General features: G+C 58.6%; 1 protein-coding gene across 2 annotated transcripts in view; it reads right to left on the reverse strand.

Annotated features, from left to right (window-relative positions):
- Positions 1-669: 669 nt before the first annotated feature.
- The window catches only part of NUDCD3 (NudC domain containing 3), a 58462-nt gene continuing 35503 nt past the window's right edge, over positions 670-23628 (reverse strand). Inside the window, exons 2-5 of one of the 2 annotated variants that reach the window (XM_032430510.1) lie at positions 23387-23519; positions 11145-11288; positions 4249-4437; positions 670-2184 (exon numbers count right to left, since the gene is read on the reverse strand). In XM_032430510.1, coding sequence (XP_032286401.1) covers positions 2074-2184; positions 4249-4437; positions 11145-11288; positions 23387-23519 — 577 coding nt within the window. In that variant the 3' untranslated portion in view covers positions 670-2073. The remainder of the gene's footprint in view (positions 2185-4248; positions 4438-11144; positions 11289-23386; positions 23520-23628) is intronic. The other variant, XM_032430511.1, reaches the window with a different exon arrangement.

Genomic DNA, 23628 nt, shown 5'->3' on the forward strand with positions numbered 1-23628 from the left:
ATGAGCGTCCCCCGCCTGTGGAGCAGACCCCGGTCGGGTGGCCTTGGGTCTGTCCCCAGGTGGGCAGGCCTGGGCACACATGTCTGCAGGGCGGCAGCCGCCTCCCTGCCGCATTTCCCTACAGAACACGGAGACTGTTAACCTCCCACACGCTTCAGGACAAACTGTTAAAGATGGGGCCTCTCGTCCCTGGCAGGCTGGTTCTGGTCCCAGACGTGTGTGTGCTAACACCGCCACGCATCCTCCGTTCACTCAGGAAGCACCCCCAGGTCCTGCCCACTGAGCACGGTCCCCGGGGACGGGGGCGCGGCGGACCCACTGTGCCCGGGAGGGTGCAGGCAGATGCGTGAGCCCAGCGCCGCGGGGCCGGCGCCACTACATGGGGCGTGGGGCGTCCTCTGGCGGAAGCTTCGGGATCCTGTGCTCACCTTGGGTTTCCAGGACCTGCTGGAAACCCACGTGGGCTCTGCGGCCACAATCCGTTCTTCTTGATCAAAAGCTCTGATCTTCTGAAAACCACAGGTTGAGACGAGCAGAGTTCGAAAGACACAGGAATCCCCCCTCTGGGGTTTGCTCTGTGTGAGAGCCAGGGGCCTCGTGGCTGGAGTTCCGGAAATGTCCCCACGCACACGCGCGCACACACACAACAGTCTCGGCAGCTGATGACACACACGGACGCCGAAGTGCTTAAATACAGATTTATTGCAAACCGACACTGGAGAGGGACTTCGCAGGCGGGCACCCTGCTCTCCGCGGACCTCGGCTGACGGAGCTCAGTGGCCAATCTGCGGCGGCCGCGTCTAGAGAGAGAAAACACGCAGGCTGCACGGGCTCCAGGGCCCAGGCCGGCAGCGAGGGGCGGAGGACGCCCGTGAGGACAGCCCGCCATCAGCCGCGTGGACCGGCGCAGCGGCCCCGGCCGCCACTCCCAGACGCCGGTGAGCCGCCATCACGACCGGCGGGGCGGGGCAGAAACACAACACTGAAGATAACGTCGGGCAGAGGAAGACAAGGCACCACAGAGTCCACGGCTCCCCGGTCTCCCACGTGGCTGGGTGCAGGTGCACAGCCCCCTCGTCACACCAGAAGACCCTCACGGCGTGGCCCAGGGCCCGAGACCATCGAGAACAGTTCTCACACGAGACGCTGCTGACGTGGGGCAGGCGTGCACATCCCGGGGGCCCCCGAGGACGGGTCTCAGCAGCTCCACGACCAGCCTCAGTGCCAACTACAGGGGACAGGGCTCCGCGCCCCCCCGGCGATGCTCCCACCAGCCACCTGGCGTCTGCACCTCCCTCGCTGGCAGCAGAGCCACCCGATGCTTCCCAGGGACTGGGTATTCAGGCCTCCGCGAGCCACAAACCTGCCCCCACACGACTGACGAGCCCCCTCCCACCTACTCAGGCGAAGGGGGCAGTTTCCAGAGGGACCATCGCCCAGAAAGGAGTCCTTGTCCGCCCCGAGGACAGAGCCACGAGGGGAGGTCCCGGGAGACCTGCCGTCCGACGGCCGACGGGGCAGGGGCAGGGCCGCCGCGCTCTGGTCTCCTGGGGGCACCCGGTCAGCTCTTTCTTTTGACAAGAACCGGGTCCCACGAGAAGACGTCGAGGCAGTTCCTGCTGCGCCCGTGGCCACTGGGGACTGTGTCCCCACATCCAGAAGCAGCGACCAGGACCCCGCTTTCTGCTGCTCCTTGACGGGGATGAGCAGGTGGCAGACGCGCACAAACGCCAAGCGACACCACACGCACACGTGGGGCAGGGAGAGGTCAAGGCTAGGGCTCCCCCCGCCCCCCCGCACATCAGCAGCTGGCCCAGCACCCACTCCCCGCCCCCAGCACAAGGAAAGCAAGCAGAGCGTGTGCACGGCAGCAAGAGGAGAGCGGGTGGCCGGCGTCCCGCTCGCCCCGCACTGCTCCCCGCAGTCTGGAGATGCAGGGCCGGGTGCCGCGGGTTCACCCTTGAAGGAAAGGATGGCAAGGGCAAACCCGCCAACGAGTCCCTGGCAGGAGGGAGCCGGGGGCATGGCCAACACCCCGCTCCCGGCCAGCGGGCACTTCCTTTCCTCCGGGCATTAAAACTGCACAGCCCCCGGGGAGATGTTGAACATGGCCGGGTCGAATCGCTGGCCTCGGAAGGGGGAGCCTTCAGCATCCCACCCCTTCTTCAGCATCTCATGGACTTTCTACAAACAGAAAACAGACACAGAGATTAACGCAGGGCCCAGAGCAGGGCTCACTCTGCCTCCTCCGCACGAGGACCCGCTGTCCCTCCTGCCCGCGGCCCCTCTCCCCTGGCGTTAAGCCCAGCGGTGCAGCCGCGAGCACGGCGGACACGGGCCGGGTTAACGGATCACTGCCGACCTGCGGTGCACGACGGCGCAGGGCCTAGAAACCAGCCCCGCCCAACACACGCCGCACCCACCCCTCCTCTCCGACTCCTGCCGCCAGTTCCAAGCCCCCTCCCCGCCGGCCACTCTCTGGACAGGAGCCCCATGCGAGCCCTGACCGCTGGTGAGGACTGTGTACCGGGGCCGTCCAGGGCCGTCAACTCCTGCTCCCCACACGGGCCCTGCCTCCTCGGGAGCCACCAGCCGGTCCTGCTGACCCCCTGGCCCCACATTTCCTCCTCCCGGGGACCTGCTTCCCTCCAGTTCGAGCTTCCACGGCCGTGTGACCTCGGCACCTCTGAGCTTCCCCAGATCTGGCTTCCTCACCACCAGCTCCCGGCACAGTCCTCCTGCCTCATGCTCTCGTGGTCCGAACCCGCTCCCCACACGGCGCTTCCCTCACAGCCGTGTGAGGACGGTCCTCCCCAAAGCCCCGCCGAGCGCAGAGGAGTCCTGGACAGCAGTGCTGGCGCCGCGCATTCAAGCGCAGGTCACCCGGGCGAGAGGCACACCCAGCCCCGGCTCCTGCATGTCTGCTCAAAGCGCCCGGAAAGCGCCGCTCGGCCCAGCACTCACGTCCCCCAGGGCCGCACGCTGCCCCCCGGCACGTGGCAAGTCCTTCCGGAGTCCCTCCCGACTCAAGGCACAGAGGCCCGTCTGTTAGCAGCATCTTTAAAGCTCTTCTTCGGATACGTCCCCATCGGCTGTCCGTCCCCGGGCCCGTCGGCGAGGGTCTCCTGCTCCCCACGAGGGCCTGGGTTCCCGGCCGCTTCCAGGCGGCGGCGCTCGAGCCCCTCCGCAGGGCCCAAGCTCACCCTTTCTTCTGGTGGCCACAGGCAGCTGTCCTGTAGCGGACCGCGGCTGCCACCCAACGCCCATGAAGGCGAGGCCCCCATCTGCGAGCTCGGCTGTGCCAGCCGGAGACAGGCCACCTCGGCCCCCCCGGGGCCTGTAGGCCCAGGTGTTCAGGGAGCCCGACTGAGGGAAGGTTCAGAGACTCGGGGCAGGAGAACAGAGGCTGGGACCAACTCGGGACTCAGGCCCCAGCCCTGCTGCCCGAGCCACCTTGACCACGAGCCGGCACCAGCACCCGATGCTCCTCTCATGACCCAGCCAGCCCTGCCCGACCGGCGGGTGGTCAGCGCTCCCTGAGTGACCCTCGTAGGAGCAAGGCCGTCTGCGTGGGGCCTGAGGAAAGGGCGGCAGGAGGGAGGACCAGTGAGGACGCCTCGGAACCCCGAATGGCATCGGGGGGACTCCCGTGTCGACACACGTGGAACAAAGAAGACCCCCTCCTCTGCGAGACTGGACTCGGCCGGTGCCCACCACACCCGGGAACCAAAATTAACCTGATAAAACCGACCCTTCCTGCCCTCAACAGACATTCTTGGGAGCACTGAGCACAAGGAAGAATGAACACGCCTGGCGAATCCGCGTTCCTGCCCCCAGCACGTGCCGCGCGGTGCGGACCTCTGCCCGTGCGGACCCCTAGCGTCCCCTCCACGCTGGCCACCTGGACTTCTCTGGCCTCTGACGTTCCCAGGTGACTCGGAAGGATTTTCTTCCCATGGGCCCTGCAGCAGGGCTGGGCCTGGCTCCCCACAACTCTGCCGAGGGTCCCCGGGGGCTCGGGGAGGGGCCGTCTGGGCACCGTTCCCCCCCCCCGCCCACACACAGCCCCGGAGAGCCCGGATCACGTGCGACGTCCCACGTCTGTGTGGACCAGCTGCACATCACAGTCCTGCCACCTGGGCTCTGAACGGGCAGAACCAGTGCCCCACCCCGGAGGGCCAGAGCCACCTGCGAGGGCTCCCCCTGCCCGCAGCGCCCCCCACCGCCCCGCCCCGCACGCCTCCTCACCAGCTCGTGGCTCTGCGGCTTGCCCTGCAGCTTCTGGTGGTAGTCGAAGGTGAGCCTGTCCAGCACTGCGTGCTCCTCCTCGTCCACCGTGGCCATGGAGCGCTCCTTGTTGATCTTGTCGATGTCGATGTGCTCCTCGCCCTCCAGGACGGCGCTCCACCAGTACTCGCCCACCTTGTTCAGGCTCACCTGGGACACACGGGCAGACAGCGCTCCGTGTGGGGGTGGCCCTCGTCCCCCCCGCCCAGGTTCTCTTGGAGGCCGAGGACCTGCGTGTGTGAGTGCCCCGCACCTGCTCAGCGGCCAGGACCCCAGCCTGGCCCCCGCCCCAGCCTCCCTGCACCGCCGGGGAGAGGAGCCTCTGTCCACAGGCTTCTGCCCGCCCCCCCCAGTGCCCAGCACACCCCCGAGGACCTCCCTTGCCTCCAGCACGCCCCCCAAGTCAGGGTAGCGCACGGGGGAGGCGGGGCCCAGACGGCATGCCTCCCTGTGGGCTGGTGGCCGAGCTCCTCAGAGGCTGAGAACGGACTGGTGGGCGGTCCACGGTCCCTCACACTGTCCACTTAGTCTCCAAAGGCACGAAAGCCCCAGTCACACCCCGAAGGCTGGGAGGCAGGGCAGACAGGACAGGCCTGCAGCCGGAGCAGCTCTCACTCAGAGCAGCACCCCGAGCAGAGGGTTCCTGGCCAGAGCACAATCGTGACTCCATAGACCCGGAACTGGCCCCCACCAGTGACGTCTGTGAGGACACCATGTGCCTGAGCCCCCCACCGGGGGTCCAGACCTGGCCACCACAGCAGGGCTCCGGCCCAGTCCCGGAGAAGGACTCGGGGTGTGGGATACGGGGCAGGCCGCACGGTGAGAGGGTGTCTGGGTGACAGCATGGCAATGTCTGCAGGACAGAAATAAGCCTCCCCGCTGCCGACTACCCTGGCGGGCGTGGGGCGTGAAGACGGGGGGGGGGACCGAGACCGCGGGCTCGGAGATGAAGGACTTCTCCCTGCCAACGCCATGGTTGACGTTTGGGGTGGATCTGGTTTCCAGATGCTCCAGTCAGCCGCTCCTCACGGACTTTGCTCCCCAGTTTGTGTGCGGGGACCTGACCTGGCCCTCTGAGACCCCAATACCGAGAGCACGGCCCACCTCCGCCGAGGCGCAGATCTGTGTTCCAACACAACCAACACCTTCCGGGGGAGGGCGTTCCCGGTCTCACTAGCCCCACTATTCCCGGAGGGCGCTCCGAGGCCCTTAGAGGCCGCTCTGCCTCTGGGGAGAGACCCTCAGGCCCTTCCCACCTGCAGGCCCTCCGTCATCACCCCTGCCGGGAGCTCTGCACACACCCGGGAGTCAGCAGACCGCAGGGCCAAGGGCAGAGCCACTCGGGGCCCATCAGCGCCCCTCCGCAGAGGGCACAGCAGGGGTCAGGCCTGCAGCACCAGGCGCTCGCCGCCCGCCCCTCCACGTGAACCGCCAACCACACACAGGGCTTCTGGGCAGGACGGGCTGACCCTGCACACAAGGAGCTACCGGGCCTTGCTACCCACATGAGCCCTTTGCAAACCCAAAATCAAGATGAGCCAAGCATCACTTTTAAAAACACTATTTTGAAGGGCGCCTGGGTGGCTTAGTCGGTTAAGTGTCTGCCTTCGGCTCAAATCATGATCCCAGGGTCCTGGGATCGAGCCCCGCATCGGGCTCCCTGCTCAGCGGGAAGCCTGCTTCTCCCTCTCCCACTCCCCCTGTTTGTGTTCCCTCTCTCGCTGTGTCTCTGTCAAATAAATAAATAAAATCTCTAAAAAAAAAATAAATAAGAAACACTGTGTTTTGAGAGAAAACTCATATAACACAGTCGATCATTCTACAGTGAACAATTCAGTGCGTTTAGCCCACTCAGTGTTCGGCAACCACCACCGCTATCCAGTTCAGAGCACCGTCCTCACCCCAAAGGAGCCCCGTGCCCACCACCAGCCCCTCCCCACCGTGTCGTTATGCTTCCCGGCCCCCCACTGCGCACACTCGGTGTCCTTCTGAGCCCCCGCTTCTTGCACTCAGCGTGCTGTCCCCATGGCACGTCCACGCCGCCCAGGTGGGAAGTGGCGCGTTGCTCTGGTTCGTGGTTCCGTGACCAAAGACGTTGCCACCCTTCCTTGTGCTCGTTTACCATCGTGTTTTTCTGAACATTTTATTTGGAATAATTTCAAACATACCCGTGTGTGTTTGTCCTGGGCTCCCCCACCGACAGGCTACCCCCGCTCCGTCACGGCACATGCATTTGACGACACGCATAACTCACAGTCCGTTCCACGATCTTGCCCGGAACCACCCCGATATCTCAATGGGTGCCTCCTTCCTGGGGACAGGGATGCTCTTTTCTTTAGCAGAACTTTCCCTCCTGCACAGGATCCAGGCTGGGGTCCCAAATGCACCTTAGCTGTCCTGTCCCCGCTCATCTGGAACATTCCATGGCCTCGTATTTAAAGACCATTCTTCATTTGAGGTTCGTCTTGTGTTTCCTCCTGATTAAGCTCAGGAAGGCGCCCCCAAGAGCATACTGCTCAAGTGACGCCATGCCCTGTCCAGGGTGTCACTCCGCCACATCCAGCGGCTTCCTCCCTGAGCCCGTTTCCCCACAATGGCGGCAGGGGCCTCCTCCCCCACGGTGGAGCCATTTAACCACTGTCAGCACCACTCTCGGGTGCCCGGCATCTCGGTGGCTCCCGCTCACTCCCATCCCTCATCACGCAGGTGTTGAGAGTATCCTCGCTAACTCGCCCCCCCCCTTACCTGGCCTCCCTCCAGGACCCTCACATCGACCTGGTCCCAGATCTCAAATCAGTTTCCCGAAGCGTCCTCACAGAAACTTCCAACCCTGGTGAAGGAGCTCAGCACCCCCACAACCTGTGCAATGACTCAGCAGCCCTGCCTCCCCCTCCCTCCTGCCTGGCAGAACAGCGTCCAAGCAGGGCGGCCTCGTGCCTGACGAGGACAGCGGCCCTCCAGACAGTGGGGACCAGGGGGACACCGTGAGAGCCGTGGACGGTGCTGGCCACGAGGGCAGACGGCGGGACCTGCTCCCTGCAGGCCCCTCCGGAAGGACGTGGGTCCGCATCCAACCACCGACCCCGGAGCTAGCCAGGCACAGCAGGACGACGGGCAAGCGCCCAGTGTTTCGTGCCGTCAACGAGCTTTTTAAGCTCACAGATCAGAGCACTGTGTGGGCCGGACCGAACAGGGCCGGGGTGTGGCTGTGCCGGGGGGGGGGGGGGGGGGGGGGACACGCGGTCTGCGCTCGCCTCTGCGCTCACCTCGCCCCAGGACGGAGGGACGACCCTGCATCCCCTGGGAGCACAGGCCGCTGGCTGTGCCGGCACCTTCCTGCCGCCCGCCCCCCGGAGCCACAGCTCCTCCCTGCTGGGACTCGGGGACTGCCTGGGGACGGCGCCACGGTGCTGACCGTCCCGACAAACGCCCAGGGTCCTGGGAGACGAGAGCGCGGAAGGCCGTTCCACGGACTGGCTTCCAGCACTTGCCAGAATGCTGAGGTTCCTGAGCCCGCAGCTGGGACGGAGGATGCGCTGTGACCCCGCGGGAAACGCACATCCTCGTCAGGACACGGAGAGGGACAGAGGACGGCGCGCGGGCAGGCCAGCCACGGTGAGTTTGGGTCGGCAAGCCCGTGCCGGCGGCCGCACACACACAGGGCGCAGGACAGCGTCCCCTGGCAGACGGCCGAGGACTACGGGGTGAGCCGCAGCTCCCCTGCTGAGAACTGAACTCCAGGAGAGGGTGCGGGGGCACAGCCCGCACGCACGCATACGCTCGGGGGAGCGCTAAGCGGGGCAGGGACCGGCCCGGGAACACCCCGCCCCGGCAGAGGGGGCCATCAGCACCACGCGGGGGGGGGGGGGGTAGTGGGACAAGGACAGGGCGCTGGTGCGCCTCTGGGACAGCACGGCTCGGGGGAAGCGCTGACTCCCCATCTCTCAGCCGAGAAAGGAGCCTGCCTGAGAGGCAAGGAGCCTCGTTTTACACTCTCGAGTGTGGGAGGGAGGGAGGTAAGAGCTGTCATCCGGTTTTAGCTGCCACCCCTGCCCGCTCCGAACGCCTGCAGCTTGTCTGATGTGCACGCCCTCAGGGGACGACGGGGGCTGGGAAGCCAGTGACGTCGCCCGCTGGGAGGTCAGGCACGGACCAAGGACTCTGGGGAGGTGACGGGCAGCCCTGGGGTCGCCCCTCATGGTCCATGAGGCCCTCACAGCAGTCTCGCCCCTCGGGGCCTGTGCTGGTGCCCCGGGGCAGCCAAGGGCCTTGATGCTCTCCGTCTGGAGGCCGGAAGTCCGACAGGGGCTGCAAGGCTGGGCTCCCTCCGGAGGTCTCCGGGGACGGGCTGTGGCTGTGTCTCCCCAGCGTCTGCCTGTCTTCACATCACTCCTTCCGCCTGTGTGTCCTCCTCCGTCTCCAACCTCCCTCTTGTTCTCTCGGAAGGTCCCGTTCGCAGGTTCCAGGCTCTGGCGAGGACACTGGAGCCCTTTGAGGCCTCTGCAGCCCTCCAGACAGGCGCCCTCAACCATGTTTTTCAGTCGCCCTGGTGCCCAGCACAGGGCCTGGCCCTGACCCGTCAGCAACCTACGGACGTCTGGGGCTGGACCAGCCAAGGCTCTCAGCCTCATCCTAAGGGTCAGGAATGCAGTTCCCGTGCAGCCGATGGGACTACCCGAGCCAGGCAGTGCCGAGCGGAGCGGAGGCCCGAGGGACGTGGCGCGTGCCCCCAGCAGCAAAGGCGACAAGGGTCTTCATGCATCACGGCAACGCGCTCGCTCGGCCGCGGTATCATCTCAGATACATGACGCCAAACGTCACATGAACCGCGACGTCCAGAACACGGCCCGTGGTCGGGAGGGGAGGCGGGGGGAAGCCCCACACCCCATGGGCAGGGCACGCCGGCTGTGCCAACGGGCAAGCTCGGGGGAGGACGTGCGAGGGCCTTCCCCACGCAGCCCCGGCTGCTGACGGTCAAGCCAGCCCGAGCACCGCGGGCAGTACTCGCCCAGCACCCGCGGACCCGAGGGCTCCCACACGGACCCGGCTGGCAGGGGCTCAGCGGGGGAAACTCCCAGAAACCACGGTCACGGGCAGCGCCAAGCGCACCTCCGCCGTGGCCGGCTCTGCATAGCCGAACTCGCCGAGCGGCAGGCGCGTGGCAAAGGCAAACTAGGAAAGTCAACGGCAGCGGGCACGGCGTGGGCGGACGGCAGGAAGGCCTCCCACGGGCGGCGCCCGCGCTCCCCCCGCCCCTCCAGGGCGCCCCGCAGCTGGGAGGCCGAGAGGCACGTGGGGCTCCGCCTCGGGCGAGTCACGTCCCGTGGACGAGCTTCTGGAGAGTTAAACGGGCCCCGATGACAAGGTTTAACGGTCTGCCGCGAGCCACAGCCGGGTTCGAGCACTCGCACACGAACGCACCGAAAGGCAGCGTGGCCGTGAGGACGTCAGTCACGGCTCCCAACCGAAGCCCCGGGACGAGCTCAGGGATCCGCAGAGGCGCGTTTCCACAGCGGACACGGAAAGTACGCGGGCGATAACCCTGACGGACGCCAGGGCAGCGGCTGGGAGGCCGCAGAGCACCAGCGAGCCCTCGGCCGGCCCGTCCGCGCAGGGACGCGGGCGCACACGTCCTGGTGGGGGCGTCAGGCAGAACGCGTGCTTCCCGGCTGGGACTCCCGCTGGGGCGCTGCTCGGGGCCCCCCCACGCTGTCCGCAGGCAGCGGGCACCCTGGGTCTCGGGTCTCACAGCCCCACCGGCACAGGATGAGCCGCTGGGAGGCTGGGGGTGGAGGTGGTGAGGAGACCCTGACTTTACCTCCCACAGCCCCGAGAAGCACCAGTGAGGCCGTGACCGGGAAGGCGTTCTGCAATGGGGCCGGGGCGTGGGGGACAGGGAGGCACGGCGTGATGGGCAGAGGGGCTGAGCCCCAGGATGACAATTGTCACAATCCCACGGAGAGGAGCAGAACCTCAGAAGGGCAGGGAGGTGCCAAGCAAGGTTGAGAACAAGAGCTGGGTGGGCTTGGCCTGTGCCCCACGACCTGGTGTCCCCATCACACAGAGGGCCCCGTGAGTGCGCCCCAGCAGCCCCGCACGACAGACCCCTCTCGCGCCAAGCCCTCCGGTCAGCGCACACAGGCTGGCCCACTGGTGCCCATCCTGCGAACATGAAACTGGAACAAACATGTTTCCTTCCCTCCTTCCTTCCGGGCACACGTGAAGAATGGGCCTGTGTAAAATCGTGAGGTTCTGTCCACAGACCTGGTCTGTTCCTGTTGCCCGCACCCTCTCACCAGACCCTGGTTGGGCACCCCCTGCCAGACCGGGTGCGAGGCCCCGAGGAGAGGGGAGGAGCCACTGAGGACGCCAGGAACGGGAGCACCAGAGCACCTGGCTTGGCTTCTGCAGCCCCAAGGGGCACAGCCAGCTGAGATCCCCTTTGTCAAACAAGCCGGTCTGTTTGAATCTGTTAACTCTGCATCCTCCAGTAGGACATCCGTGAAATTCAACCTGCCTTCCAATTTGTCACTTATTTGGTTCTGCCTCAGCTGTAACCAGGTCACTGGCAAGCACAGCCATGCTCTGGGGACGACCCTGCAGGAGCTCCTCTGTGGTCACCGCGTGCGGCCTCCGCGTGTGGTCACCATGTGGGCACAAGGACGGAGGACCATGAGTTCATGCTCTGCTTCAGAGAACCAAATGGCGGGACCCCAAGGGGCCGAGGCCAGCAGAGGTGCCCCCTGAGCTGTGCCCCAGACAGCAGGAATCCATACCCCCACAGCCCGAGGATAAGCCCCACAGCGGGTGTGACCCCCACCCCCTCCCGGAGCTCGAGCACCAACGCCCACACTCACCAGGACGCACTTGCCAGGCTCCAGGCTCCAGAGAGAGCTCTCGGTGTTGACCTTGTGGGTGAACTTCCCTTCCATGAGGACGTGCTCCCCATCCTCCTCCAGCACAGCCACCCGGATGGAGCCGCTGCTCAGGGCCACCGAGACCTGGAACCGAGCAGAAGGGAGTCACTCTGTGCTGGAAGGTGGTGCCTAGCACGCTCCCAAGCAGGACCCGGCCGCAGACCACGGGAGAGCAAGATGCAAGGCCATCCTGGGGGTCCACAGGCACTCTGGACGAAGAGAATCCTACCGACCCAGTGACACTGGAAGCAGCCCACGCACCGCCGTCTCCAAGTAAACGTACTGGAAGTCCCGTTTCAACGTGCGTAATGATGACGCAGGGAAAACTACTGGTTTTCCACAGAAATCCCTTCTCCATCAGGGGAGACCGATAGCCACGGTGGAAGGCAAGCATGGCCGGTGCAGGTGGGGTTGTGCTCCCACCCCCATCTCGCTGTCGGGCCTCGTCAGCAGCACAGCTCTGGAGGACGCCCAGGAGGGCCGAGCCCCCGCACGCCCACTCTGCCTCCGTCCGCAAGCCGCTGTGCCTTCCCCGGGGACAGTGAGGCCGGCTCCCCTGTTCTCGAGAAACCCAGCCTCTCAGCCCACCATTCTCTCCTTGGGGACACTTGTCCTGGACAGTCTCTCCCCTCTCCCCCACAGCTGCCTCCACAACCACACTGGGACACCTGCTGGGACCCTGGCCTGAAGCATCCAAAGCTCGTGAACCCCTGGAGGTTCATCAGATCAGTAACCAGAAAAGGGAACCACACAGAACTCCTGTTTTTATTCCATTTCAATTCTTTTTGAACTCTAAAACGTGTGTCTGAACTGCAAAATCTTTTTATGACAGCATCTGCATAATGCGTGCATTAAATGAAAAGACACTGGAGGGGAGAACTCAGGCCTGAGGGTGGGGTTCCATCCGCTTTTGTTTGGAGACGACCCTCCCACATGGCTTGGTAAGTGCTCATGAAACACTCATAAAGCATCGAACAGAAATTCTCAGTCACAGAATATTCGAGCTTGGCTCCTGGAACCTAATTGTACTGTAAAAACCCTCGAGTAAAAGATGGACAGTGGAAGGGGTGCTGTTCCACAGTTCCCACCATCAGGCGGCTCTCGGGCAAGAGAGGAAGAATTCCTGAACCGTGCCGGGAGTGGGGGAAGCGGGGGAAGCAGGGAAAAGGGGACAAAAGTGCTGCTACAGAGCAGAGTGACCCAGAGCCCACACCCAACCTCTGGGGGTGTCCTGTTCACTCGGCCAGCTCTGCAAAGACACGGGCACGACCCAGGTTTACTCGGCATCCAACGGCCAAATCAGCAGCAGCGTGGCACACTCCCAGACGATGGCCCTGACCATGAACTTGGATGTGTGGTGGAGGCGCCCCAGGAGCAAGCTCACTTTAATAAAATCCTCCCAGCCAACTTTACATAACACGATAATTTCCAAATTTGGGCAAGCTTCTCACACTGCGAGGCCTGCACAACAGGGGATGAGCCAAAGCACCGAAGGGGACCCAGACAGGAGATGCTTCCAGTCTGAGATGTCACTCTGGGAAGGGTGATCGTGTCCCAGCCTCTGTGACCCACAGAAACGACAGGAACAAAGCACAAAGAGAAAAACCCCAGACAATGCAAGGGAGGAAGGAGGAGGAGGAGGAAATGTGGAGACAAAGGAGAAGAGTGTGGGGACAGACAGCACGGAGCAGGGACGAGTGAGTGGTCTTGTCTGTGCACTGGGCTCCCGGCTGGCAGTCAGCAGGCAGGGAGGACAGGAGCAGAGCCGCTCAGTCGGCCCTGGGACAGCTGAGGAAGCCCCACCGGAGGGGACAGGACCCCGTTGTGGTACAGACCGACGGGGACAGTGCTCCAGAGACAGGGTGCAGCAGTCTGAGGGGCGGTGTGGGCGGTCGGCCCCACGTCCTGTGCCCCTCGGCTCTGACCAGACCTCAGCCACGTAATGGAGAACACCATCAACACCATCCATCCCCTACGCAGAAGAATGGGGAAAATACGTTTTTTTAATTAAAAAAACTACTAAGGAATTAAGAAAGGCATCCTTAAAGCAACAGCATGAAAAAACAAAGACTACAGAGCAAGTAGGAAAAAAGGAAATTCGAAAGTATTTCCAGTATATATCCTCAGAGAGGCGTGAGAGGTGTGACTATGGAACCAAAATGAAATATGAAAATAGAACAATCACACACATACACCACTTAGAATTAAACACACAGAAGCTAAAATAGAATCTGCAACAGAAAGACTGGAAAACAAAGTCAAAAAACATCAAGGTAGAGACCAAGACCCATCCAGGCGGTGGGGGTGGCGTGCCGGGAACCATGCAGCAACAAGACAATGCTCCGGGGTCGAGGAAAACATGCCTTCGGACAAAACCCCACCGAGGGCTGTGCAGAAGGAGAAAACACAACGCACACAAACTCGTGGACTCGTAACACCGAGAACTCAAAATAAGGCCCTAAAAATTCCAAAGACCAGGGATAAAAGTTTACTCACAAAGAACCTGAACGGAAGAGATCTCTAGAAACAGTTAACACTGGACGTAAGATGACAGGGAAGCAATGTCTTCAATTTTCTAAGGGGAGAACTTTTTTTAAAGTTAGATTTCCATACACACCCGAACCATGAAATAAGGGAAAGTTTAAAATAACTACATTTTAAGACATTCAAGAATCTCTTATTTACAACATACCTTGAGAAAGTTCCTTGAGGCTATAGCCCAGCAAAATGAGGAAAAAAACCAAACCAGAGGAAGATCCTGGGGGAACGGGGTCAAAGGAACAAACGTCCAATAGGAAGGTCAGTGGGGCCTGGACCGCCTGCACAGCGCGGTGACCGCAGCTCACAACATGGCACCGGGCATGAAGAAGCTGCTAAGAGAGCAGAACTCCAACACTCATCACACACAGACACAAAACCTTAACTACGTATGGTGACAAGTGTAACTAATCCTACCTTGGTGACCACTGTGCAATATAGATTTCAGAGCCTTATGTTATACCACAGAAGCTAACAGAGTGTCATATGTCAATTATACCTTAATAAAACTGTGGGGGTGGGGAGGAAGATCCAGAAGGGATCCGAAACACTGAATTTAATCTAGAAGTACAGTGAAAGGAAGCTCCAGGATGGAAACTATACAGCAGAACTGAAACATAATTGGTCCAGGTTGGAATCAGAGGTGAGAGGGCTTCAGGAAAAGCGATTTCTACACAATACATTGTACTAGTGCATCTGGCTGATTTGGACATTATGATGAAAAGATACTATTTTTTACAAGTTAAAAAGAAACACCAGGAAAACAAAAAGCTACACAAGAAATTCCTGATCCAAAAGTGTAAATTATAGAGTAACACCTCCAAAAAAGCTCTCTTTCAAAAAAGCAACAAGAATATTGGCAAAAATTGTCAATATGTACGTTTTCTTAACTTTGGAAACTAATCAAAGGTTTGCAGGAACCCAGAGAGCACTGATTCAAGAAAAACAAGCTTTATGACATTTTAGCTGACCCTAGGCCCGTTCTCACTCTCTAGCCCCTTGGTTACCCACATCCCCAGTACAGCCTGGCAGCCATCAGAGGGAGCACAGAGGAGCTGGAGCTCCTCCAAAACTTCATTCCCAAGAACTCGGATCACTTAACCTTGGGATGGTTCCCCAAAAGACCCCAACTGTTAGGCTGTTTTTAAATGGACTCAGAAAAGCCTTTTCCCCAGGGAGTGTTTGTTGAAAACAATCAGAGGCGAGTATTTTAACTTCACAGCTGACTGAAACAGGGGATAACAGCTGAGGCAAACAAAAGGAAAAGCTGCAGAATATAATGTCCGTGGAGATTTTGAAAACTTTGGACAAATGAATGTGCAGGCTATGTGCAGACTTAGAAAAAACCCTTCGGTGAGGCCCTAACCTCTCACCACTGGCCGACTTTGAGACTCTGCATGAGCAAGTGGAGGCTAAGGCAGAACTTTCAACTGCTAGGCTAAGCGTTAAAGGCAGGCCCTAATACATACACGGAGTTCCCTGGGAGAGAAATTCAATGGTCCTAGGTGTTTAAGAAAGTCTGTCCAATCATTTGCTGATTACTAAGTTCACCAAGTAGAGACTTCACTGGCCACACACAATAAAGAATACAGACTTTAGAAAATTAGCTCAGAAAAGTCATCCAACAAACAAGAACAACTACATCAAGTACCAACAGCAATAAACCATGAGAAAAAGGGAGAATCTGAGGTCCAGAACTGCCATATTGTTATTTAAAATGTCTAATTTTCAACAAAAAATTACAGGACTCACTAAAACAAAAAAAGATAGTCCATATACATGGAACAAAAACAAACAATAAAACCTGTCCCCAAGGAAGTCTAGACATGGGCTTAGTAAAAGTCTGTAAGTCAGCTATTGTAAATATACTCATAAAACTAAAGAAAGCCATGTGTAAATAACTAAAACAAAGTATGAGAATACTATCTCATGAAGAATATCAATAAACAGATAAACATTACTTTTTTTAAAAAAACAAATACAAATTCTGATATTTAAAAGTAACTGGGGAGGGTGCCTGGGTGGCTCAGATGGTTGAGCGTCTGCCTTCGGCTCAGGTCATGATCCCAGGGTCCTGGGATCGAGGCCCGCATCGGGCTTTCCGCTCGGCGGGGAGCCTGCTTCTCCCTCTGCCTCTCCTCTCTCTCTGTCTCTTATGAATAAATAAATAAAATCTTTAAAATAAATAAATAAATAAATAAAAGTAACTGGGGAAAAAAACTGAAGCAGAAAATCTACTAGAGGGTCTCAAAAGCAAATCACAGCAGCTTGAAGAATCAGAAAATCTAAAGATAGGACAAATGATGGGGCGCCTGGGTGGCTCAGTCGTTAAGTGTCTGCCTTCGGCTCAGGTCATGGTCCCGGGGTCCTGGGATCGAGCCCCACATCGGGCTCCCTGCTCGGCGGGAAGCCTGCTCCTCCCTCTCCCACTCCCCTTGCTTGTGTTTCCTCTCTTGCTGCGTCACTTTCTGTCAGATAAATAAATAAAATCTTTAAAAATAAAATAAAATAAATAAATAAATAAATAATAAAGATAGGACAAATGAGATTACTTCATCTGAGGAACAGAAAGAATGAATAGGGGCGCCTGGGTGGCTCAGTCGGTTAAGCGGCTGCCTTTGGCTCAGGTCATGATCCTGGGGTCCTGGGATCGAGCCCCACATCCGGCTCCCTGCTCAGCAGGGAGCCCGCTTCTCCCTCTCCCTCTGCCTGCCGCTCTGCCTACTTGTGCTCTCTCTTTCTCTGTCAATAAATAAATAAAACCTTTAAAAAAAAAAGAAAAAGAAAGAAAGAATGATTAGAGCCTCAGAGACCTGAGGGACACCACTAAGCACACCACGATGTGCACAATGGAGCCACAGATGGAGAGGAAAGAAAAAGAGAGTAGAAAGAATACATGGAAAAAATGACTGAAAACACACATTCATGAAGCTTAATGAACGCCAAGTAGGATAAATTCAAAGAGATCAAAACCTAGATGCATCAAAAAAGCCAACAGAGAATCTTGAAAGTCGGATGAAAAGCAACTTCTCACATAGGAGGGCTCCTCAACAGGAATAACAGCCGATTTGTCATCAGAAACCATGCAGGCTAGGTTGCCTGGGGGGGCTCAGTCAGTTAAGTGTCTGCCTTTGGCTCAGGTCATATGATCTCAGAGTCCTGGGATCAGGCTCCACACAGGGCTCCCTGCTCAGCGGGGAGCCTGCTTCTCCCTCTGCCTCTGTGTCCCACCCCACCCCCGCTCCCCACTCATGCTCTCTCTCTCTAATAAAATCTTAAAAAAAAGAGAGAGAGAGAAAGAAAGAAACCATGCAGGCTGGAATGCAGTGGTTCGGAATATTCAGAGGGTGAAGGGAAGGCACGTCAACAAAGAATTCTACACCAGGCAACATTATCCTTCACAGATGAAGGAAAAATTAGGACATTCACAGATTTAAAAAACAAACAAACAAACAACAACAACAAACCCTGAGAGAATTCATCCCTAACAGGCCTATCTTTTCTTACACAAGCCCTGCAAGAAACTAGAGACAGTTCTTCAGGCTGAAATGAAAGGACACTAGATAGTTACTTGAATCCACGTGAAGAAACAGAGAGTGCTGGTGAAGATAAATAGAAAAGACAGTGTGAGTGTACCTCTGTTAACTCTCTTTCTCTATTTAATTTAAAACAAAGGAACAGAGAACAGAAGTTATCATATAAAAGCCAATTCCGGATACACATTAAAATTAAGTTGTATTGATCTGAAATAGATTGTAATCCCAGAAAAAAACACTAAGACAATATCCCAAAAAATATAGTTTAAAAAAGAAAAAAAGAAATACTACCCAGGGTGCCTGGGTGGCTCAACCGGTTAAGTGCCCGACTCTTGATGTCAGCTCACATCATGATCGCAGGGTCATGGGATCAAGCCCCACTTGGGCTCCACACTCACAGGGATTCTGCTTGAGATTCTCTCTCTCCCGTTGCCCCTCCCTGCCATGCTCGCTCGCTCTCTCTAAAAAAAAAAAATCTTAAAAATCTTAAATAACAAAAATAAAAAATAAAATACTACACTAGAAAATTTTTATTTAACATAAAAGAAAGCAGTCATGGAGGAAAAAAAGAACAAAAAAATTCAAAATTTACTACAAAGATACAATAATCAAAACAGTGTGGTACCGGCATAAGGATGAACATACAGATCAATGGAATAAAATTTAAAATTCAGTAATAAACCCATAAATTTACAGTCAGTTGATTTTAAACAAGGGTGGCAAGGCAATTCAATGAGGGAAAGAACAGTCTTTTCAATAAATGCATCTATGACAAATGGATATCCACGTGCAAAAGACTGAAGTTAGACAACTTCCTCATACCTTATCCAAAAATTAACTCAAAATGGATCAAAAACCTGTATGTAAGAGCTAAAACTATAAAACTCTTAGAAGAGAACAAAAACGTAACTATCCGTGTCCTTGGATTAGGCAATGGTTTCTTAGATCTGCACAAACAACCAAAAATAAATGAATAAATTCTAGACCTTACCAAAACTAAAGATTCTTGTGCTTCAAAAAACACCATCTCTTAAGAAAGTAAAAAGAGGGGCGCTTATGTGGCTCAGTCAGTGAAGCGCCTGCCTTCGGCTCAGGTCATGATCCCAGGGTCCTGGGATCAAGCCCTGTGTTGGGCTCCCTGCTCAAGTGGGGAGCCTGCTTCTCCCTCTGCCTCTGCTCCCAGCTCGTGCACACGCGCGCTCTCTAATAAATAAATAAAATCCTTAAAAAAAAAAATAAAGCAAAAAGACAACTCATGGAGGAGAAAATACCTGCAAATTATCTGACAAGGGTATAGTATTTACACTTAAAAAGAACTCTTACAATTCAACAATAAAAAGACAATCCAATGCTTAAAAAGTTAAAGGACTTGAATAGACCTATTATTTTTTAAATATTTATTTACGGGGCGCCTGGGTGGCTCAGTCGGTGAAGCGTCTGCCTTTGGCTCAGGTCAAGATCCTGGGGTCCTGGGATCGAGTCCTGCATCGGGCTCCCTGTTCAGTGGGGAGCCTGCTTCTCTCTCTGCCCCTCACCCCACTTGTGCTCTCTCTCTCACATAAATAAAACCTTTTTTTTTTTTTTAAGATTTTATTCATTTGAGACAGAGAGAGAGAGAAAGCATGAGCAGGGGGAGAGGCAGAGAGAGAGGGAAAAGGAGGCTCCGGGCCGGGCAAGGAGCCCAACGCGGGGCTCGATCCCAGGACCCTGGGATCACGGCACAAGCCGAAGGCAGACGCCCAACCATCGGAGCCACCCAGGTGCCCCAATAAATAAAATCTTAAAAAAAAAAAAAAAAAGATTTGTTTTAGAGAGAGAGTGCAAGAAATCACGTGTGTGTGAGTTGGGGGGGGACAGAGAGAGAGGGAGAAAGAATCTCAAGCAGACCCAGGGCTCGATCCCACGACTCTGAGATCACAACCTGAGCCGAAACCAAGAGTCAGATACTTAACTGACTGAGCCACGCAGGAGCCCCCCAAGATAAAATTTATTAAAGGGCGTTACTGTTTTATTGTCTGTTTCCAGCAGAAGACTGCAAACAACCTCAGTGCCAATTACCAGGGGACTCGTTTAGTAACCAGCCTGCTGCCTGAAGGGACAAAGGCAGACGGAGCCCTGGGTGTGAGGGGCCGTGGGGTTCAGGGCACCTGCACGTTCGGGTTTCTGGCGGCCTGAACAGGCACGCTTGGGGCACGGGGGGCACGGCAGCCAGCGCCAGAGACCAGAGCCGCCCCGGTGTGCCCACACTGGGAACAGGTGCGCAAACGTGTCATCGTGCTGGGGGGGGTGACAGCACACGCTCGTACTTGATCACAGATCTGGCGTCTGTCTGCCAGGACGTCCCAGCAGCTCGTACGCGATGCCGGGGGCGGGGCGGGGGCCAGCAGAGGGCGGGAGGACAGACGCAGGAGAGACACTCCCTGCCATCGGTGTTGACACCCCTGAAGACAAACGTCCTGAGCGTTCAAACACTGCGACGCAGACACGGAGCCCGTGGCCCTCCTGTTACTGGAGCCGCCTCTCTAACGCTCCGGCCGACACTCGTTCTACACGCCGTCTGAGAAGGGGAACCCCGGGGTACGGAGCTTTCAGACCGACTCCATCAGCTGCTTCGAGCTCAGGGGCAAAGCACTGCTGTACAGGACATGCTCAGAAGCCGGGGTGCCGTTCTGGAAGGTTCCTGCGGTGAAGACGCAAGCGGCGTGGGCCCACCAGCCAGGTTAGCGCAGACCACCCCCAGCTCCAGCAGGAAGCAGCACACCCAGGAGGAGAGAAATCTGCTTGTCGTCCAACGTACTTGCCGTGACTTTGCAGCAACATCGTGACGCTGTCCCCCCGAAAGGCGACCAGCTCACGCGGCCGGGCCCGGTCTCCGCTCGCCGCCGCTCTCCCAGATGGTCTGCGGCCTCGGCCCGAGCAAAACAGCAGGTGTAGACTCCGACCCTCTGCGTCCCAAGTCCCAGCATTAAAATGCCAGGGTTCAGCGGAACGCCAGGCTCCTAACCAGCCCCAGCCGACCCCGGGGATGGCGCCAACAGCTCTGTGGTGAGCGCGCCGCTCGGCGCCCGCCCCAGGGCAGGAGGGGGCACCTGGCTGCCTTGCCCAGCGGCGGGGACGGAGCACAGAGCCCACCACGCTCCCTCACGCGCGAGACCAGAGCTTCACCGTGGGTTTTTCCTCAGATTCTCCGGCAGAATGATAAACAGCAAAAAGCTGAAGCATTGCGCACATGCTCTTGTCTGTCCTCCTCGACCCCCAAGGGGCAAGTCCGCTTCTAGGAAAATCGGCCCCAGAAGCGATGCTCTGCCGCTGGAGAAGCGGGGGCGCAGGGGTCCTGCGGCAGCACGCAGCCCCGCCCCCCGGCCCCCCCACCGCGCACCCCCATCTGTGACTTTGTCCCCACGCTGCCGTGACCGCAGCTACCATCACGATGACATGTGACAGGTGCCACAGACAAATCCCAAAAATCAACACTGCTGCCAGGTGGCTGGGACGGGCAACTCGGAGAAGAGCTGGAAGGCGGCCAGTCCACAAAGAACATGGCAGCTCTGAGGGAAAACCCTGAGACCAGCAAAAGCCAAGACACACAAAATAAACCTATTCCGGAATTTTAAGTGAGTCATGGCTAAAATGCTTAGGTCGCTAAAAAAATGAGAGACCACAAAATTTTAGGAGAAGGCTGCAGTGTGGGAATAAGGGGGAATGTGGAAGTTGCTAAGAGACTAAATCCCGAGAGTTCACGCCCCGAGGGAAACAACTCCGTTCCTGCGTGCGGCGACAGGCGTTAACCAGATTCCCGCAGACGCGGGGATCAAAGCGCCGGGCTGTGCGCCTGGAACCGGCACGTCAGCCGTACCTCAGCTAAAAAGACCAAACAACACAGTAACCTGGACAGAAGACACCCTGGAGGAGGAGGAGGAGGAGGAGGAGGAGCAGGAGGAGGAGGCTTCCCTCGCGTCAGCGATGAGGCCGGCCTGGCAGAGATGCGGTCAGCAGGTGTCACACGGGACACGGTTCCTCCAGCGCGGCACCGCCATCACCAGGCTCGCGCGCACACCTCTGCGTGCCGGGAGCGCTGGCCCCGGAGACCCCGGACAAGTCCTGTCCAGCACGGCCACAGGTGCCTCGGGGGGGGGAAGGAAGGGGCCGGGCAGGGCCCGAGCCAACAGAGCACCCACTGACGCAGCGCACGCCACCTGCCGCTCCCCGAGCAGCCCCACCGGTGCCGATGGTCACTGCCTGAGCCCCACGGACGTCAGCCCCAGAGCGGCAATCTTGGCCGAGCCCTGGGGACCATCACGGGCCCAGGAAATGTCTCGCCTGAGAACAAGCAAAACCCAGGGCTACACTGGGTGAAGCCGGGGCGTGTTATCCCAGAGGTCAGGACACCCGCACTGGAGAGAAGCGTGGATCTGACCCCCAGGTACGACGGCCTGTCCCTTCGGCAATGTGATGAAGGGCAGCAGGACCCCCGCCATACAGGGCTCGTGGCAGGGTCAGGAGACACGCTGACGTCACCAGCATGTCCGCCTCCCGGGCGGAAAGGACAGTGGGAGAGGCCAGGTCACCCGGGTCTCCAGAGTCAAAGAGAAAATCACTAGTTTTGGGCTGGGTCTGACACGAGTCCTTCTGGAGAAAGCTCCAGAAGTTCACAGGTCAGAGAGCAGACCAGCAAAGTCTGCAGCCAACACTTTTCGTAACTCCTTCACCTACGCACAAAGCAATGCCACCAAAAAATAAGCCCTAAATCAACACCTGCCCCATAAAACCCCAGCAGATGCCGGGCAAAGTACTCCCCCAGGAAGGTCGGCCTGCACCAGAGGGGACATGGTCACTGGAGCCAGATCCCGGGGGGATGACCCCCAGTCACCAGGTCGTGCCTTGGATCCCGAAGTCCACCTGACCAGGGGTCACAGACCCCGGTGAGATCTCCTCAGACAGGGTGGGAAGAGCGGTAAAGGGGGAAACGAGTGCATGGTGCCATGACAGCCAGCCACACACCAGACACGGAGCCACGGAGCCCGTGCGGCAAAACGGGCCGCCCTCATCGACGCACGGGGCGGGCCTGTTCCAGGTAGAGCGCGGGCAGTCTGGGGTCGGCACCTCGAGACGGGGGGCCCGGAGTGGCTCACTCACCGCCCGGTTTGGCTCTGGCTCACACATGTCCAAACCAGCAGCAGCCGGTACCACTTCACGTGGCGGCCGTTTCCAGAAAATGTGCGTGAACTCACGGACGAGCTCTGTTGTACGCGCTGTGGGACCTGCTCTTGGGAAGCAGCCAGCAGCGCTGGTCTCTGACTAGTGGGAAAGCAGCCTGAGCTTTGGGGCTGACACCCCCGCACCAACCACAGCCTCATCCCCCCATCGCCACCCAGACACACTCTGAGCGCGCTCAGTCCAGGCACGGCAAGAGTGGGGGACGCGGTGCGCTCCCTGTGTCAGCTCGGGAGGCTGAGCGACCCCTGGGCCTCACTTTCCCGCCTACGGACATGGAAGGTGCGGCTTGCTTGGCAGGCTGCAGGCTCTCGTGAAGGCTGATGTGAGGAGGACGTGCTTTCTCCGCAAGTATCAGAATTCTTCACGTTGAAAGGATTATGATAAAAAGTCCCGTTTCACAAACCACATGGGGCTTTTTCCTTTAAAGTGAAGCCCACCTACTTAGTAAAAGTAAACATCTCTCTCCCACTAAAAGATTAAATTTCTGCTCACGCTCACGGAGGTGGAGAGACCAAGTGGAGCTGTGAGTACCACTGCTCCCACCTGACGTGGCCCCTGTCCGTGGGGGAGCCCCGCAGAGCACAGGACCGGGCGTCCACACGCCACTGCAGAGCCCAGGGGTCCCTGCTCGGGACACCACCTTCTCCATCCGTGAGACGGGCACACCGACCACCCTACCTCCTTTGTGGCGCTTTCCACGAACACGCCGAGCAACGACCCACAGGACGACAGCGGACGAACCACCAGCCACCGGGTGTGCTCGCACAGCACGGCAAGCCTGGGCGGGGCACGTCTGGAAGGCAGGCCGGCCCGGCTCCGGCCCCGCCGCCCCCCATACCTGTGCCCGAAGTCAGAAGCCGCGCAGAGAAGCTGCAGGCGCCCCGCGGTTACCTGCCTGCCCTTCACCACGTGCTTGGGCACGGGCACCTTGAGCTCCAGGTCGGTGTAGTCCTGCGACCAGGCATAGTTCTCTCGCACGGCACCGTTGTAGCTGTCGGGGTTCCTCTGGAACTGCTCCTGCCTCCTACGGAAGAGCAACAGGTGAGACGCACCCGGGCCCAGACGCCGGAGCGCCGCGGCCCCCCCGCACGCCCGGCCCCCCACCGCACGCCCGGCCCCCACCGCACGCCCGG

The sequence above is a fragment of the Phoca vitulina genome, unplaced genomic scaffold (genome assembly GCF_004348235.1).
Source record: "Phoca vitulina isolate PV1807 unplaced genomic scaffold, GSC_HSeal_1.0 scaffold44, whole genome shotgun sequence".
NCBI lineage: Eukaryota > Metazoa > Chordata > Mammalia > Carnivora > Phocidae > Phoca > Phoca vitulina.